At 51.9% G+C, this 19,627-nt stretch overlaps 1 protein-coding gene across 3 annotated transcripts in view; it reads left to right on the plus strand.

The window, feature by feature from the left end:
• The first annotated feature begins 12,239 nt into the window (after nt 1-12,239).
• The window catches only part of AFG1L (AFG1 like ATPase), a 167,465-nt gene continuing 160,077 nt past the window's right edge, over nt 12,240-19,627 (plus strand). For all 3 annotated transcript variants that reach the window (XR_003999557.1, XM_030556069.1, XM_030556070.1), the window contains exon 1: nt 12,240-12,422. Coding sequence is in view for 2 of the 3 variants with exons in the window: in XM_030556069.1 (XP_030411929.1) it covers nt 12,338-12,422 (85 nt within the window). In the remaining variant the exon portion in view is untranslated. The remainder of the gene's footprint in view (nt 12,423-19,627) is intronic.

A 19,627-nucleotide genomic window follows, 5' to 3' on the forward strand; every position in this document is an offset into this window, starting at 1 on the left:
TCTGCTGCCACCTGTCTCTCTACTGTGACCTCTGTAGGTCAGTCTTAATGATTTTTAGCTCTCAGAAGGCTAGGCAGAAACACACCCACCACAAATGATTTCAGTTCTTATTGAGTACTTAAAATAACAAAAGGCTCCTAATGAAGCCTATTGACCTCTATCTTTGAGAAGTGGGGAGGAATAGACCAGGGACTCTTAGGGAGAGTCCACACCTCCTCGCTGGACCACCTGTCCCCAAACCTTTACTTTCACAGGGGGCTGGCATTTGAGTCTCTGGCTCAGTGAATTCCTTTCAGCTCAGAACAGTTCTGTTCACCTTTACTCATACAGTGAAGATAATATAGCTAACAATATTTCATTACCCCTGCAGTCAGTACTAAAGTGATTTATAACTCAATACCAGCCAAAGCTGATCACTTAGAGCTACACAGGTCCTGTCTGCTAGATATATATGCAGAGTAGGTGTGTTCATGTAAATACATTTTGCTTCTGAAATCACTCCCCCTTCCTAATTAACTGTCAGGGGAGAGTTCATTCAGACCCTGCTTACATCTAAAAGCATGACTATGAAGTGCTTCCTGTGCCCACATAAAACTTCTTCCAGCTATCCAGAGGCACTCATACCCCTACTGTTAGGCACTGGCTTTGACTAAAGCTAAGCACCATTACATCCTTCACCTTTGCAGTGCCATTGTGGACAGGGCATCAAAGTGTTAACGCTGCAGTGGTTTACTTGTTCCTCCCAGGAAATACCACAAAGCTCCTGCTCACTGTTCAGGGACAGCTCTGACCAGTGTTACCATCTAAGCTGAGTGAAATGGAAGATGTAAACAAAACAGCCTAAATAGTGAAAAAAGTCAACTAGACTTGTAAAATTCTTACTAACCTGTGTTGCTTATGATACTTAGATTAATAATAATAATATTTGATTTATTTTTGTAATATATTTGGCTAAAATCAGCCCAGATTCTGATGACATAAACATAGGCACAGGACGTCCTCTGGAGGAAGCTGCAGTAGTGAAAAGCAACTATAAATTCTCTTCTGCCAATAGGCATACAGCACAGCCTGAAATGGGAGAAGTACTGGACAGAAAGGGGACATGACCAGATCAGCTTTTATTGGTGAGGCTACCACAGAGCCTCAAGCACAAATATGATCATAGAATATCAGTGTTGGAAGGGACCTCAGGAGGTCATCTAGTCCAACCCCCTGCTCAAAACAGGACCAATCCCCAGATTTTTACTCCAGTTCCCCAAATGGCCCCCTCAAGGATTGAACTCACAACCCAGGGTTTATCAGGCCAATGCTCAAACCACCAAGCTATCTCTCCCCACTGCTCTCCTCTTGCAGAAACCCAGAAAAGGACACGTGGAGATTGTGCTGCCACACCACACTCAAACCAGTCCCCTTTAGGGGTCAGTGGATAAGGTTGGCACAGAGAGGTATAATTAATACCTCCACGGACAAGCAAGAGTGAATCTGTTCCATAATTTTAAACCTGGGAGTGGCCCCTTAATGATGACCTACATTTTGCCCACTTAGAATCCTATTCTTTGAAATTGAATAGAGAGAGAGACAAGCAGTATGGCTGAGGTATACCAATGTGAAAGTAGAATGAATTATATTGTGAAAATAGAAAGGATTAAATAAATGCTGTCTGTACCTTTTTAACAGAATTGTTGGAATGCTGCAATCCAGGTGTCAGGAATACAGACATTAGCATAGAACAATTGCACTGTTTAAGGGCAATTGGTGAAGTATTAGCCTTAGATCGATAAGAGTTAGTAAGGAAGTAGGATATGCATAGTTTGTGTCTTGCATGGTGCTCACATTATCTGGGTGTGTTAGCAGAGCTCTGTGCTAATAAAACAGAGTGGTCTGACAAACTGTGAGTCCTGAGTCTAACTTTGACACCAAACTACTGCAGGTAAGAATGTACCTGTACTATTACCCCAAAATTTAAATCTCAGGCACTCCAATGATGGTTTGCCTAAGACTATGCAATTTGCTTTATCCAAAAGAGCTAATAAATAGTGGTCTGCCCTAGAGGAATTGCCAGGAGGGTTGTCTCTGGCCCACAAAGGGCTTCACAGAGCAAGCTAATCTTGCTAACCCTTGGAAGGATACGGATACAGCGTTCTGCTCAAGGATGGACACAGAAGCAGTAATTCTTAGAAAACAAAGTATTTATTTAGAAGAAATAAGTGGTTACAAGTGTATCTAATAAAGCAAGAAAGAATACATAAAACATAGTAAAAAACACAACAGAATTACATTTTAAAGTCATATAATAAAGCAGTGCAAACAAAAAACAAACCGAGAATATACAGGATACACAGACCATATAGCAGTTACACTGTAATATGCATATAGAGACCCTTTATACATGAAAGCCTTAGAGTTAATATAATGTAGTATGCATGACCTTTACTAGCACATACAAGAGACTATTACAGTGTTATAGATTTAATTAAATCATTTGCTTAACACTGATATCCTGTGAGCAGTGAGCAGCCAGTTGCAGGATAGGTGGGGTAGAGCTCACTTAAATACAGGCATTCAGCTTTATTAACAGGCACACCCAGATATCCTCTAACAGGGGATGATAAAGTCAGATTTACACTCTTTCTTAATTCCCTCTGACTCATCTCAGGGGTCCTTCTGTTCTGTCCGTTGGGTGGGGTTAGCACCAGAAATAATGGCTCGTAGTGTCGCCACAGAGTTGAGGTAGCTGCTTGTACTGAAGGAGCTGACGCTGTAGCAGTGGCGTAGTCAGGTTCTAAGTGTAGGGGAAGTTGGATCCCTCTCCAAATCCCCACCCCCAGCCCCACCCCCTCACTGCCCCATTGGATCCCAAGCCAGGTCTGAGGAGGAGATGCCCCTGTGCAGCAGCCTGGGCGCACGGGCCATGGCCAGCTGGGGCCGGGAGTGCTGCAGTCCAGCACAGAGGCTGCTCCAGCCCTGCAGCCCATGGGGCAGCACGGTGGGTCTCAGGGCAGCACAGAGCAGGCAGGGCCCGGGTGGGCAGCACGGCCCGGGGGCATGGGCCACCCACGGGAGACACATAGTGGAGAGGGGCTGCAGGAGCAAGACTTGTCCCAGGCAGGGCAGATGGCGGACAGGGGCGAGGAACCAGTCAGGGTCCTGTGAACCGATAAACTTCCGCGGTGCTGCCGGGGAGCCCCGAACCTCTCCTGCTCAGCTGCACTCCAGTGGCTCCTTGCTGGCGGGGCAGTGGCCACCCGAGCGGGAAGGAGCCGCTGGAGCACAGCCGAGCAAGAGAGGAACAGGGCTCCCTGCCGGTGGCAGGAAGTGCCACAGGTGCCCAAGGTGGGCCAGGAGACTCCATGGGGAGGGAAGCACACGTGGCCGGGGCGCTGTGTATGATCCTACGGTGTGGCTCGGGCCTGCTAATGGTGGTTGCAGTGATGTTGGAGTAGCGCCGAGTGTGGGGCGCGATGGCTGAGGAGCCGGCCCACTCACTCCTCCAGCCGCGCCTGCCACCCCACCCCATGGCTCCTCCAGCCATGCTGCCGCCAGCCTAGCAGGTGCCACTTTTGGAAAATGTACTGAGGGGAAGCAGCTGCTTCCCCTGCACCCCACTAGCTACTCTACTGCGCTATAGTGGCAATTAAAGCTGTTGCTGCTGCTGCTGCCGCCACCACCACCACCACCATCTCCCGCAGGCTGTCTGCCTTAGAGGCTGCCGTAGCTACTATATTCTAAAGCTGCTGCTCTCTAGGAGGTTCTGCTGCTGCTTCTGCAGGTAGCTGCTTTCCAGAATCTTCTTAAGATGCTATTGCACTTTTCTCAGCTGCTGCTTGTGGCTTTTGCTCTTCACAGACCCCCCACAACTAAGTCTGCTGGCTGTCAGCTTTATACACTGGTTACAGTCTCAAGGTTAGCTTATCTCAGCCAATCAGCTTCCAGATATTAGCATAGTTCTAGATCCTTCCTATTAATCATTCCTATTTTTAGACAGTAAAGCTCTCCCCATCCTCCGCCCCCATGCCATGTTGGGTAGAGGTCCTCCCTCTAACCTAGTTTAAGATAGCCAAGCTCCTCCCTGTGAGTTGCTGGAACTTTCCATACCCTAACCCTGTATCTTTCATATAGGATTATTGTGTCCACCATTTTGGATTTCTAATTTTAAACGATCACTAATTACTATTTATCTAAAGTCTTAATCTTAAAATTAACTGCTGTTTTATGCAAGTCAAAGTGTCCTGACATTGTCACCACCTTAATTATATTAATGGGGAGAAGTGAGTTTTACAGTGTTTTTAAACCCCATCCAAGATTTTTCTGCAAGCCTCTATTAAGGTGCTGCAAGGTATCTCAGAACTTTCAAAGCAAAGTCTCTTGTTACAGTACCCATTACATGGTCTTAGCCAAGAAAATCCCCATGACTGTGAATGGCAAAATACTCTTACCTGAATGGAAAAATACTGTTTGGAAGGCATACAGCGGTGTAATTGCAGCACCTCAGGGTCACAATACAATATATTGATGTTTCACAACGTGAAAGTGTCCTAGATTATGGTTCACAACAGAACAGTAAAGTACATGCCTTTAAGTTGACAGTTTCAGAATCTATCAAAATGTGCCTTTTTTTACATGCTGTCTTGGATAACAAGGTTAAACAGAGGATCATTAAGAAAAGCAGTGACAATTTAAATAAATCACATGTTTTTGCTGAAGATTATGCTGTGATTTGGTCCAATTATTCTTGACATTTCACCCATTCATATTGTGATCTGAGTTAATAATGGAGGGAAAAAAAGCTTGTCTCCTTTGTTCTCAAGGAGAGAAGCAGTTTATAAAGATAAGTTATTTGTTATTTAAATTACTTTTACTGAAGTTGTTTATTTCCTTGTTTGAGTTTCTAAATATATCGCTACAATTGTAATGCTTCTTTGAGATGTCTGTTCAATTCACTGTGATTTATACTGAAATTCATTGCTAAATGGGCACAGGTGTTGATGTATATACCATGCTAGAATGAGTCAAATCCAATCACTGCTCAATAAAGGCAGGGTAGAAAGGAAATACACTAAAATCAACTCTTTAAAGATGTGATAAAAATGGCATTTTAGATCACTACTAAACTAGGTATCTATAGCACAGAAAATGTGATTTGAGCAACCACACGATTTTAAAATAGTATGTTAAAAAGTACACTTTAATCATTATTAGTAATTTCAATATCATAATAATTATTTAAAAATTAATAATTGCATTAAGGACATATTTTGCTTTCTAGCAAAAATGCAAACTAAGGCACTAAAGTACAGTTTGTAAACAGTCTTATAAGAAGAAATTATTTATCAGTGCACGATGAAATGCAGAAATTGTCTATGAAATGCAGAAATTTACCTCAGAAGTAATTTATGAGAAATTGATGTCACAAACCTATATATCAATAAAAACAATCTGATGTCTCTGTGGTAATCAAAAGTATTTCCTACATATTTCTAGGATGAGAAGACTGTGAAATTATCTCAGCTTTTTTCCGCATACGAAGTACTACGAGGGCAACACTCTTGAATCCTGAATCTGCTTGTTGGGTGTGTTTCTGCTATGCTGGAAGGACAATCAGCAGAGCCTACACGAGGGCACTACAGACACTCTCCACACTTCAACACAGAGAAAAGAGGGAAAATCAGTTTTGCAATGAACCCACTGACCATTTCTCCTAAGCGTATGCACGTTGGGCCTCAGGTGGTATGGGACCAGGATTCATCACCGAATTGGGTCCGCAGGTTGGATCATTAGCTTCCCCAGCCTGGGCCAGGTACTGACGGGGAGTGTGATGTGAATGCTGATCCATGCCCCCCAAAAAGGAGGACAAGCAAGGGGCTAACAGCGAGCTATGCAAATAACCTAGAAGCACACATTCTGGTTGATGATTCCTTCGTTGATTCCCACTGTCCTTTTATATCACATCATTTTATCTAGTTCTCTTTACTGTTGGAAACCAAATGGTTGGCTACTCTCAATTGGGAGTCCCACTCCTGTACTGCTTTCTTGGTGATAAACTCCATCTCCTAGGAAGCATGGGGATGGAATCAGATAAATCACACCAAAAATGGTTGTTCCTGAGGCCAAACAAGACTCTTGCTCTAGAGTTCAGAGCTCTTGGAAAATTTAACATAGACTGAGAAAGACAGACCAGAAAAATATAAAAAGCAGATTCTTGGAAAGGTGTAGAAATTGACAATGAGTGCAAGGATGGTTCAGTGGTTAAGGCGTTCACTGGGCAGACCTAGGTTCAATTCCCTGCTCTGCTACAAACTTTCTGTCTGACCTTGAGCAAATCACTTATTGTCTCTACACCCCAGTTCCCTGTCTATAAAATGGGCATAATAGCATTCTCCCTATCTCACAGGGTGTTCTGAGAATAAATATATTAAAGATTGTGACACACTCAGATACTATGATAAGGAGGCCTTCTAAAATGGAAAGACAACACTTCTCTTTCCCCTTGCAGGTCTTCATTCTAGAGCCTCTTTATTGGCTCTCAGATTCACTGCAGCAGATTCAGAAGTTACATGTATGATAGTATTAGACTTCTTCATAGACCCCCTTAGACCTAAATTTCTACAGATGCAGTAAGACTATCTTAAAACTACTTACACCTCAGCAAATTAGTGTAAGTAAATGTAAGGAAGTCTAAGCTGCTATTAATATTGTCCGTAGTTGGGTGACAAAGATGTAAGTTACCTCAACTTAGACTTTCTCTAGATTTACTTAGACTCGCCTCTGAACTTGACCCACCTTCCCTTTGCCTTTATAACATATTTAGGGGAATTTCTTTGACTGCTAAGCTTTTCTGGCTGGATGATATTACATTCCTCTTGCATTGGTAGAGGGCATGGAAGGAGAAATGCATCTTCTCAGTGGCGCCTCAGTTGATTGAACCACCACAAGAAGTTTTACCCATTGGGGACTACTATTGCTAATGCTTTTCCTTCATTTGCAAAGGCTCCTTTTGCGGCTCCATCAACTACAGCTCAGGTTTGATGAGCTGTATCCAGGGGATATTGTCAAGGGGCGAGTGTCTCCAACAAGCCCCCTTGTAGTATCCCACTTTATCTCACTCACCACTTCCTTGGGTTCTTTCAATAATTACCAGACTCGAGTTGGTTCAAAAACCTGAACCCCCTTTGTGGGGTTTGATTTATTAATTTTTTCTACAAAGATTGGCTTTCTTTGCTAGTTGTCCCAGTATTCCTCCTGGAGCTGGGTTATAATTTAGCCAACTTCTTCCTCAGCTAGCCCTTTTCCTCAGTTAATCATCAGGTTTCTCCTGCTGGTATCTGTCCTACTATGAAGCAGAGGGCAGCGTTTATGCTGTTCCCTTCTCCCTGCTCAGTTGATTGAGGGGGAGAGGAACCAGTCTCTTGGCCCCAGCCTTTAAAGATACAGTGTCAAGATTTTCTCCCAAGCACCACTTATTCCCAGGACTACTTTATCAATAACTCCAAGGTCCTTAAATTTCAAACCTTAAAGGACATTTCAAACCTTAAAGGGCCAAGCCACACAATGGGGTGAGCCGACCATTAGGCACCACTATCCTTAAGAGGACAGACCAACCTGTCACAGTTATATTAAAGGTAGGCATGTGCTCTGATACTTGGACCATGGCCTTCATGCTAGTATAAATGGTAGTAAGGAAAAGCAGCAGGTGAGGTGCCATGTTGCTCATGTTTTTATGATGGTTTTGTCTCATTGGTCTACACAGTTAAGTCGATGCAAGGCAGCTTACATCGAAATAGCTGTGTATGCATCTATATTTAAGTTTTGCTCCCGCTGACATAGCTGCCCCATTACACTGACTTAACACCGCCTCCCCGAGAAATACAGAGTCAAGGTTAATGTAGTTAGGTTGAAACGCTGTGTTACTTATATTGAATGCTAGTGGCATCTGGGAGATGTTCCACAATACACCACCCTGACCACTCTGGTCATCATTGTGAACTCCACGGCCCAGCTACCAGCTAGCATGGAACCACCCTTCCTCTATAAAGCCCCATGAATTTTTGAATTTCCATTTTCTGGTTGTGGTTGCCCATCTTGGAGTGCTCATCTAGCAACTGCTCAGCTGACCATGCCGGCTATACGCTGCAGATACACTACTGCCTGGAGTACACAGGAGGTGCTGGATCTTCTGGGTCTGTGGGAGGTTGTGCAGACACAGCTCAGTTCCAGCCACATAAACATTGACATCTACAAGCAGGTTGCTTGGGGCGTGGAGGAAAAGATCTACAAGAGGGACCAGGCAGAAGTTCTGCATGAAAGCCAAAGGAGCTGCGGCAGGTGTACCAGAAGGCAAGGGAGGCTAACAATCATTCTGGTGTGGAACTGCAGACCTGCCACTTTTACAAAGAGCTGCATGCCATCCTCAGACAAGACCCCACTACCACCCCCAAGAACCATGAGGATACTTTGAAGGAGCCTGAGTTGGAGCCAGGGCCACCCAGAGGATTCAGGGGACCTGGGGGCCCCCAGCCGCTGAATTGCCACCGAAGACCCAGCACCTCGGCGGCGGGTCCCAGGCCCTGAAAAACTCTCGTGGGGGCCCCTGCGGGGCCCGGGGCCTGGGGAAAATTGCCCCACTTCCTCTCCCCCTCTGGGCGGCCCTGGTCAGAGCCCCTCCAACACTTCTGTGAACAGCGAGGAGAAAGAATATGAGGAACAGGCAATTGGGGGTCTAGTTGCATGATGACCCAGGACATGTTTTTTACTCCAGCACAGTCCAGATAGTCCTTACAGTCCAGCATGGTCAAGCCTGATGCAGGGGAAGGAACCTCTGGTAAGTATGCTGTTTGCTTTAAAATTACAGGGAAGGAATCCCCAAAACAGTAGGACACATCTCTTGATTTACTCTTTTTTTTTTTTTTTACTTATGCTAAAAGTAGTGAAACAAACAACAGAAGTAGAGTTGCTATCTGCTTCTCACCCACGTCTAAAGTTAGGCAGAGGTGGCCCTGTGGAACAATTGGTTTATGTGCACTGGGATGTCCTGGGAATCCTCCGTAGAGATCTCAGTGAAACTTTCCTGCCGGTAGTCTGCAATCCTCTGCTGTAGGTTTCTGGGGAGGGCTGCCTTATTTTTTCTACCGCGGTAGGACGCTTTTTCACACTGCTCAGATATTACTTCAGCAGGAACCATTCCAGCACACACGCTAGCAGCATATGATCTCAGGCAGCAGACAGATGCCTGCAGAAGCTGTTCAGAGGCACCAACTCTGTGGGTGGTCAGGGGCTGGAGCACCCATGGGGAAAAATTAGTCTGCTTATGGAAACATAATTCATCTTTATTAGTTCACAACATATGCTGGCTGGGGCTGACATCATTTATAGACATTATTAAAATGTGCATTGGCAATGTTATATTATTATACACAAGCATTCACCAAAGGGTTCATACAGGGCTGCAAAAGACCAAGGACAGGTAGAGCAAACTACAGCAACACACTACTCTGGCTCACTATTAAAATGGTCTTTCAAAGCCTCTCTGAGCTATATTGATCTGCACTGAGTCCTTATGATAGTCCTGGTGTTCAGCTGCTCAAAATCACCAGAGAGCCACTCCCCCTGTGTCCTCCACCGCAGCAGAAACTTTTCCCCCTTTGCATCACATATATTATGCAGGATACAGCAGGCAGCTATATCTATTGGAATATTTTTTTCACTGAGGTCTAATCTCTTGAGTAGACAGCACCAGCAACCCTTCAACCAACAAAAGACACATTCAGCTGCTACTCTGCGCCTGCTGAGCCTATAGTTGAAGCACTTCTTGGTGCTGTCGAGGTGGCTGCTGTATGGCTTCATGAGCCATGGTAGCAAGGGGTAGGCTGGGTCTCCCAGCATCACATTGGCATTTCAACATTGCCAATGGTAATCCACCAGTTGGGAAAGAAAGTTCCTGTTTGCAACTTTCTGAACAGTCTTAAAGTCTTAAAGTCACATGCGTCATACACCTTCCCTGACCAGCCCACACTGATATCAGTAAAGCATTCCCAGTGATCCTACAAAGTTTCCACTACCATAGAAAAGTAGCCTTCTCTGTTGATGTACTCAGAGGCAAGGTGGTCTGGTGTCAAAATGGGGATTTGCATGCCATCTATTGCTCCACTGCAGTTTGGGAACCCTATTGCTGCAAAGCCATCCATTATGTCCTGCACATTGCCCAGAGTCACAGTCCGTCACAGCAGAAGGTGATTAATGGCCCTGCACATTTGCATCACAATAACCCCCACAGAGGATTTCCCAACTTCAGATTGCATTGCAAGCTTCCACAGAGCAATTGCCACTTGCTTCTCCATTGTCAGAGTGGGTCTCATTTTGGTATGGCTGTGCAGGAAGGCTGGGGTGAGCTCTGCACACAGATCCAGGAACGTGGCCTTGTCATCTGAAAGTTCTGCAGCTGCTGCTCATCATCCCAAACTTGCATCACAATCTGATCCCATCAATTAGTGCTTGTTTCTTAGGCCCAGAACTGGTGCTCCATCATCTGAAGTTCCTCCATGAACACCGCCAACAACCTTGGATAGTTTCTTTCTATGTCCGACAGCAATCAAGCCTTCAAGGAATCATCATGGTCCTCGTGCCTCCTCTTGTCACTCTGCAAATACTACAGGATCAGCCAGCCCATGCTCACAATGCTTATCACAGTAGTGGAGAGCTGTGCAGGATCCATACTTCTGTCATAGATAGTGGACAGCAAGGAGGGATGAGCAGGTTTGTGTGGGTGATTTTGAAAAGAGGAGTGAAACATTATGGGATGGAGAACACTGCATTATATAAAATTGAACCCATGCTCCCAGTCATCACTGTGCAACTCATTTAAGTACCATGAGGCATTGCAAACCTTCCCAAAACACACTATGCTACATGGTGGCAAGTTGCACAGTTGGATAGCTACCCACAGTACACTGCTCTCAGCATTATACAAGCGCTCCTAGTGAGGACATGCACTGCTGACACAAGGACTGTAGTGTGGAGACACACAAGTGATGTAATATCTGCAGCGGCTTAACACCAAGATAACGTAAGTCAACATAATTCTACAGTGTAGACACGGTCACCTGGGCTGGGGATACTGTGTCAGTTGATCCCCACAGTCTCCAATCTACCTGGGCAGTACAGCAGACATGGCCCTGCTCACTAGCTCCTCTCCACTCCCTAGCACACCCAGCACTTGTTCCACCCCACCCTCCGTGCTTTTCTCGCAGACCTGTTGCGAGGTATCCAGTTTAAGACTCGGAAGTCCAGTAGAAAACGGGACCTGAGTGTCCAGTTAGCAGTGCTGACTGGAAACTACAAGTCCAGTTCAGGGGTAGCTCCAGGCACCAGCCCAGCAAGCAGGTGCTTGGGGCAGCCACAGGGAAGGGGCTGTACGTCCGGCTCTTCGGCGGCACGTCCCTCTCAGAGTGAAGGACCCGTCATCGAATTGCCGCTGAAGACTGAAGTGGCAGCGGTAGAGCTCCCACAGATTGTGATTGCGGCTTTTTTTTTTTTTTTTCTGCTTGGGATGGCAAAAACCCTGGAGCCGGCCCTGGTCCGGTTATAGGAGTAACCACATTAGCCTCTGCTCCTCCCACTCCCAACACCTATTCCAGAGGGCTGGAAGATAATCAGCTCTGCTGCTGGAGGAGGGGCAGCTCAGTGCAAAGAGAGATAAAGAGAATGGGCTAAAACCAGGTAGGTACCTGCTCTATGCGGATGGTGGGGGGTGGGGGGGAAGCCTGTTTACCCCCTCTGCAGCGCTCCTGTGCTTGCAGTTTACACCTGGCCTCTCCCTTGCTCCAGGGATTAACCCTAGCTCCCACCCCAATGTGCTTTTGACCCTGCCTCCTTTTACAATCATTCCCCAGAGGGACTCACAAAAAGTTAATCTGGCCCTGGTAGCAAGCGCCTATATAAGAAAAAGACCCCAAAATCAGGACTGTCTCCATAAAATCGGGACAGCTAGTCACCATGAGCTGAGCCAGTCCCAGCCTTCTAGGGGTAACCAAGCAAATGAACGGGCGGGGGTCTGATAACTCTTAGGGATGCGAGTCACCTTGGGCCCAGATACCCACGCCGCTCCTCCCGCAGCCCAGAACAAACTACGTTTCCCAGCACGCATCGCTCCCCGTCGCTTGGCGGGCGGAGATGGCGTGTTGCATGCTGGGGCTTGTAGTCCCTGCTCGACGCGGCTCTGCCTCAAACGGAGGGCTCTTCCGCGCGCCCGGGGGGGCGGTGTCACGCACGGCGGCGGCGGCGGCTCGGCCTCTGAGTGAAGTTATTTTGAAGTGCGGGGGGGACGACGGAGTCTGCCGGAAAGATGGCGGCGCCCGTGTCGCCCTTGGTTACCGCAGCCAGACACGCCGCCCGCCTGCTGCCGGCTCGGGCCGCGGCCCCGCGGAGAGGTCAGTGCCCGCCGCAGAGGGGGCGGGAAGCCCAGACTGGGCGCAGGCGGCGCCGCCTTGCCGCTGGGGGACCCCGGCCAGCGTTGGCTCTTGCCGTATCGCTCCGCGGGGGGTCCTCGGGCACTGGGCAGCCCCACACGGCCCTTCCCCGCCGGAGGTTGAGGGAGAAGCGCTGCGGTGTGTCCCCGCTGCTCGCTCCCCTGGCTCCGGCGGGCTGTTGGGCTGCGGGCGCTCCCTTCCCTGCGGCTGGGAGTAAAGTGAGTGGCGCTGCCCTCTGCCCACCCCGCGGCTGCTGGGACGGAAGCGGGGTTGGGGGCTTCTCCCTTGTCTGAGCACCAGGTAAGTTGCATAAACTTCACGGAGCTACCCAGAGTGGCGGGGAGGCTCAGCTCACTCCTTGGTGCAAGAAGGAAAGAGAGAGTCAGGAGCAAAGGACAGTGTCTCCTTCCCCCAGCAGTGGAAAGAATGAGTCTGTGTAACTGACACTTGGTGGGCAGCTGTAGCCCTGCTCACAAGGAACAAACCACTTTCTCATTCAGTGCCCCATTATGGCTTGGTGTACCTGCCCTCACCTGCTTGCCAGGGGAGGTTTTCTGGCATGGGGGTGAGGACATTTTCCAAGCCCCAAACGTATAAGGAGATGAGGCCCCTGTTCCTAAACTCATACGTTCAGCATAAACACCAGTTGCTCCCTCTCAATTGATTGAAATACACTTGTGTCCAAACACAAATGCTTCAGTTGATTATCGGGGCAGCTGCAATTATTGAGTTACCCCTGTAATTTGTAGTGGTAAAACCCAGATTGCATCTCAATCAACTGAGTGCTAGTATGGTCACCTCCCACTGACACAATCAATAGCTGTTAGAGTTAAAAGTTTATTAGAGAATATTTAAATAAAGATGATACAAAGAGTTCAAAGCGTCAGTTGTTGGTCATTGGGGGCAACATACAGAGTATAGTGGGAAGCTGGTGTTTGGGGATTGGTTAGCATATAACATATATAGTCCGTAAGGTCCCCAATGTGGGGTGTACGGTGGGTGGGATCAGGAAGCAGTAAGGAAGCAGTGAGGGTACATTGCTCATACAGTGAGTTACACGCAGTCATGGATATAAGTAAGTAGGCTGGGTAATGGGGACAGGATGACCCTCACCTGGTGCAATCTAGTTCGGTGGGTTTAGGGCTTAGAGGATATGGTTTAGTAGGGGGGTGTTTATAGGCCTCAACCCCCCCATGGATGCACAGAGCCATGCTGACTCACTCTTGGTATTGGCGGTGGCCGGTGATGTGCTCTGTGTAAATGTCCCTAGACCACCGGATAGTGTCCGAGACCATCAAACGTCTCATGAGTCGTGCATAGTGACGGCCCACCCCACAGGCCCTAAGTACTTGTTCATTACAGGGGTCCCAGGCACCCAGTGCCCCAACAATCAGGGCATCGGTGTAGACCTCGTAGCCCTTTGCCCGCAGGGTGTCCACCAGGGGGGCATATTTTTCGAGTTTACGGGCTCGGGCTTCACGGAAAGCTGGGGTCCTATTCTCAAACGGGATCGTCACGTCAACGAGGATGATCTTTTTCCGCTCCTCATCCGTGACGACGATATCTGGGCGCAGCAGGCTGTCGGTGTCGGGGATGGTGTGGTTGACTGCGATCTCACCCAGATGTGGGGCAATGGCCTTCACCAGCCGGTCCTGGACGGCGTTGTGGCGCAGCTGCCAGGCTCTGGCGTGGGGTTTGCAGCTACACAGGACGTGGGGCAGAGTCTCCAGAGCATACCCACACTTCCTGCAGCGCTTGTCTCGGTTCCCGTGGCGGACTGCTCCATTGAGCGGGACGCAGTTCAAGCGGGCGCGGTGTATGAATCGCCAGTCGGCAAAACGGGTGAAACTGCCCGCAGGGAGAAAGTGGTTGCTGGAGTCCCACTTGCTGGTCACCTCAAAGGCCTTGCCCTGGTCGGGTTTTTTCCTCAGGGTGTCCACGTAGAGCGCGCGGACAGCGGCCTTCAGTGCTTTCTCCAGCACGCCTCTGGCTCCAGGGCTGACGATGGTGTTGCCCTCTGTCTCGATCCGTGGCACCAGGACTCCCAGCTCCTGTCGTTCCTCACTCCAAACCCAGCGGCAGCCCAGTCGTTTTCCTAGCCGGCGCGTGGCGTTGCGGGCACGGGACCACAGCGAAGCAATGTCGCCCCCATCCCGGGCGAATTCGCCGTCCAGGGAGCCGCTCAGGAAAGTGGCTACATCCGGGCCTGAGGGAGGCCTACCAATTCGCTTCTCAATGACGGTGCGTAGGGCGGCCGCTGCGATGTTCTTTACTGTGGCCTCCGGGCACGTCAGGAGGCGGAAGGCGTGCGTGACGACCGCGATGTCGCAGAGGTCACCCATGCGGGGGACGTTGGCACCACCGTGCCTGTGGGCAATGTATATAAGCTCATTGCTGGCTCTCTGGGGCAGGGACAGCCACTGTTTAACCAGCCGCCGGATGGTGTTGTCTGCTTTGTTGAGGGGCACCTTTGCTACGGCGGAACCTCTCAGGACGAAGGCGATGCGGGGGATCAGGAAAGTATTGAGGGCGTTGATCTTCTGCCACGGCGCCAGCAGGGATGCGTCGATCTTGGCAGCGTCCTGTAGTATCACCCGGATGGTGTCTTCAGGGGTCTGCCGGACGCGGACACCCGTCAGCGTGCCGAGGTGTTGGTACGCCTGTCCATCTGCCAGGGGAATGATGGACTCGCCCTGGATCTGGAACTCCGTCGCCTGTACTGAGTCTCTCATACTCCCGTCAACATGGAGGGACGCGCACTTCTTGGCATTAAAGCGGAGTCCCGTCCAGTCTGCGACTCCCCCAATAGTGTTGAGCATGCTCTGGAGCCTTTCGGGGACATCCGCGATAAGGACCAGGTCATCCGCATAGGCCAGAATGCTCACCCTCTCGCCGTGCAGGTCAAAGCCGTCAGTGCGGTCCGAGATCGCCCGCAGGAGCGGCTCCATGGCCAGGTTAAATATGATTGGGCTGAGGGGGCAGCCCTGCTTCACGCCACTGTGGATCAAGATCTCGGCGGTTTCTCCTTCTACCGAGCGGATGGTGGTGCTGCAGTCCTCATAGAGTTCCCGGATCAGGCCAAGGAAGGTCTCTGGCATCCCAAACTCCCGTAGCGTGCTGAAGATGTGGTGGTGGGGGATGGACCCGAAGGCGTTGGATAGGTCGAGCCATGCTATCGCGCACTGCTTCCGCGCCCTCTTGGTCATCTGGAGAACGGTCTGGAGTAGAAAGTTGTGTTCGTAGCACCCTTCTGACGGCATGAAGCCCTTCTGGGCTGGGCTGATGGCTCCCCCGGCCGTTGCCCACTCCGTGATCCTGGCTGCCAGGCAGCTGGCGTACAGTTTGTACATCGTGGAACAGAGGGAGATGGGTCTCCAGTTGCTGGGGTCGTCTCGTTCACCCTTTTTGTGAATCAGGACGGTCATGGCCCTCTTCCAGGAGGTGGGAGACTTGCCAAAGCGCCGGCACAGGTTAAAGATGCAAGAGAGCACGAAGCAGCCAGGGTCTCGCTTCTTGAGGAGGCTGTAGGGGATGCCATCCTTTCCGGGCGCCGTGTTCTTCGTTCTGGAAAGCCTGGCTGCCACCTCTTTGGGCGTGAAGTCAGCCTCTAGGTTGTCTGTATTGGTGATGCGGGGCAGGGGGCGGAGGCACTCCGGGCGCTGCGTGTCGTTCCTGGGTTTGCCACCAAATACTCCAAGGAAGTAGCTGTAGAGGCGCTTGGGCGGGATCCTGCAGTAGGACGGGGGGCCGTCGAGGACCTCTCTTACAGCTTTGAGGCGGTTCGATCTGTACAGCTTCTGGATCTTGGAGGCTGCTGCCGGGTCGTAACGACGGTTGGTGTTCCGTCTTCTAGCTCCTCTGGAGTTGGTGCCATGATTTGGGATGGGCCGTCTGAAGGCAGGCCGGGTGGTCGCTTGGTTTGGTGCCCTCTTTGAGGTAGCCTCTGCAGTTAACTCGCAGGTGAGCCTGTTAATGAGCGAGTCAAAGTCCTCAAAGGAAGCTGCCACTTGCAGCTCCTCAATCCAGATGGCTTGCCAAGGTGTGGCTGGCCTATCCTTCGGCCGCCGTTGCTCGGTTTCTTCAACCGGTGTGGGCAGTGGGTTTGTCGTGTGATCGACAGGTTGTTTCACTAGCGGCCTAGGGGGCCTTTTGGTTGGTTCTTGAGGTAGAGTCACCAGTGGGGTAGCACCATTGTTGGTTGCTGGTGGGACTTGGTTCGGGTTGGTGGGTGTGGAGGTGGCACCTGGTCTTTCGTGCGTGGTTGTTATCTGGTGAGTATCTGTGTGAGCACGTAACCTTCTGGTGGCGGGGACCGGCCTGGCGTCTTTTGGGGTCGTGTTGGTCCGTCTGATGATGGGGGACTGGTGGTGCAGTTTGGTTGTGGCAGCGGGCACCGCGACAGGAGCAGTGTGCAGAGCGGTCTGGAGAGTGGTTCCCGTTCTCCCAGTGGGCGTGGCTCGTAGTGCGGGTGGGGGAGTTGCGTCTGCTCCTCTTGCGGTTAGTGTTTGTAGGGTGGGCCGAGGGTCAGCGGTGGTGCCTCCAGGGGCAGGTCTTCGGGCGGCCACATGTGGTGGAGCACTGACCCGTCTTGAGGTGGGGTCGCGCTGGATGGACTTCGAGGAAGCACTGAGACGCCTCAGCTCGAAAAGCTTCCGAGTGACCTGCGAGGATGTGACAGGACCCCTGCTGGCAGGGGCTTGGCTGACGTCTCCTTCTGCAGCAGGCGTTGTCCTGACGGTGGGGCCCTGGTCCACTGGCTCAGGGACTGGAGTGAGTTTCTGTACAGCGGCTGGTGGGGTTGTACTATTCCCTCGCGGTGCAGGAGCAGCGGGCCCGTGCACGGAATGATGGGGGATCGGGGTCGAGGCCGGGGTTGCTGCTGTGTGGACTTTCTTGCAGCTGGTCTGGTGCGCCTTGCATCTTTTCTGGGACTCAAAGGGTAGGCTGCAGAGGGCACAGCTGAAGGCGGTAGTCTTGTTGTGGCACCTTCTCAGGTGCCTGGTGAGACCTCCGAGGAGATGGAAGCGTCGGGACGGCCAACAGCTGGGGCAGATGAGTGCATCTGCGGTAAGGGGGTATTTGAAGTAGACGATGTCTAAGGCTGAGCAGTCATCTCGTGGGGTATCCTGCTTGAGGTCAGGGGGGTTGCCCTTAGGCGGCGGGGGCTGTTGAAGTGCAGGAAGAGTGTCTGGTGGTTGCAGGAGAGCCTCAGGGCCATCTTGAATCGGCTGGAGCGCAGGGGGCATGTCTAGTGGCTGTGGGAGAGTGGGAGAACCATCTTTTAGTGGCTGGAGCTGTGAGAGCACAGGAGGTGTGTCGGGTGACCACAGGAAAGCGGGAGAGTCATCTCGTGGTGGCTGGAGCACAGGAGGTGTGTCTGATGACCACATGAGGACGGGAGAGCCATCTTGCATCAGCTGGAGTGCAGGGGGCGTGTCTGGTGACCGCAGGAGGACGGGAGAGCCATCTCGTAGCGGCTGGAGCACAGGAGGTGTGTCCGGTGACTGTATGAGGACGGGAGAGTCATCTTGTAGTGGCTGGAGTTGCTGGAGTGCAGGGGGTGTGTTCGGCGACCGCAGGAGGACAGGAGAGACTTCTCTTGGCAGCTTGAGTGTCTGGGGATCAGTAGCCAGGGCTCTCGCGGACTGGAGCGGCTCGTCTGTAGGGTCTCTCCGTGGCTGCGGTTGCTGGTGGGTGATGAGAGGGCCCCCCTGTGGCTGAGGTGTAGGGGGGCTCGGTGCTTGGGGCAGCCCCTGTCCGGTAGGGCTGGCTTTAGGCGGCCGCAGTTGCTGGGGGGCAGCCGGGGGGTCCCTCTGTGGCCGGGGTCTGGCAGGGGCATTTCCCTGCCTCCGGGATGGCTGGCAGGTGGCAGGGCAGTCTCCTGGTGCCTGGGGCTGCGGGCAGGTGTCGGGTCTTGTCTCCTGCAATACAGTACGAAGCTCCCCAGACGCCGCCGGGGGTGGGGGCTGGGGCATGGGGCCCGCTTCCTCCGGTGGTCCGAGCAGCCGGGGCGTCCCGTGGTGCTCCCCAGGTCGCTCCGACAGTGGTAGCCCGGGCGCGGGACAGGGGTCTCCCAGCGGTCCGAGCAGCGGCGGCGGAGACACGCTGCAGGGCCGCCCGGGCAGCGGCGGCCAGGGCGCGGGGCAAGGATCCCCCGCCGGCCCGAGCAGCGGCGGCCGGAGTACGCCAAGGGGCCCGCCGGGTCGCCCAGAGCAGGGGTCTCCTGGTGGCGCCGGCAGCAACGGCCAGAGTACATGGTGGGGGCCCCCAGGCCACGCGAACAGCTGGGCCGCTGGGCAGGGATCGCCCGGCGGCTCGGATCGCATCGGTCTCGGCGCGAGGTGGGGCTCCCCAGGCCGGACAAGCCGTAGCGGCGGCTGGAGCGTGGCGCAGGGATCCCCGGTTGGCTCAGTCAGTAGCGACCAGAGCACGCGGCCGGGCTCTCCAGGGAGCGCACGCGGCAGCGGCGAGGGACAGGGATCCCCCGAAGGTATGGGCGTCGCGGAGACCATCAGCTGGGCAGCGGGGCCTCTCTCTGGCAACTGGGACACCGTCGCTGAGAGCAACAACTGGGCATCGGGGCTTCCTTCGGGCGGCTGGGAGGCTGAGGGACAAATCTCAGGCTGCATCAACGGCTGGGCGGCTGCAGGTCTCCCCCGTTGTAAGGCCGTGGGGAGGTGGTCTTTCCGCGGTTGCCGGTGGTCGGGAGGCGATCCCTCTCGCAGGAGGAGCGTAGTGGTGCGGGCTTCCTGTAGCCTTTGGCCATTAGGGGGAGGCTCCTCGAGTGTTGGGGGCCCAGTGAGGGAGGCTTCAGGCGGTCGCAGCTGTGAGCGAGCAGCTGGGGGTTCCTGCGGCAGTTGGAGCACCGCAGGGTGGTCTTCCGTTGCCCGGGGAGCCGGGCGCAAGCCCTTCTCCCTGGTAGGGTTCTCGCGGGCTGGTTTCCCAGAGCGGGAAACAGCATCGCGGGGGGGATCCTTCTTGATCTCCTTCTGTTCCTTAGGTTTAACGATCTGCCGTGTCCGTGGGACAACCAGCGCAGCACTCGGCACCCTCTGAAGACTGACCACAGGAAGCTTGTGTCGAGCGGTGTGGCATACCGAAGGCAATGCCTTCTGCTGCGACCTAGGAGCAGCAGGGTGCATCCTTCTCCAGAATCAAGATACTAC

This window comes from Gopherus evgoodei, chromosome 3, assembly GCF_007399415.2.
Source record: "Gopherus evgoodei ecotype Sinaloan lineage chromosome 3, rGopEvg1_v1.p, whole genome shotgun sequence".
Taxonomy (NCBI): domain Eukaryota; kingdom Metazoa; phylum Chordata; order Testudines; family Testudinidae; genus Gopherus; species Gopherus evgoodei.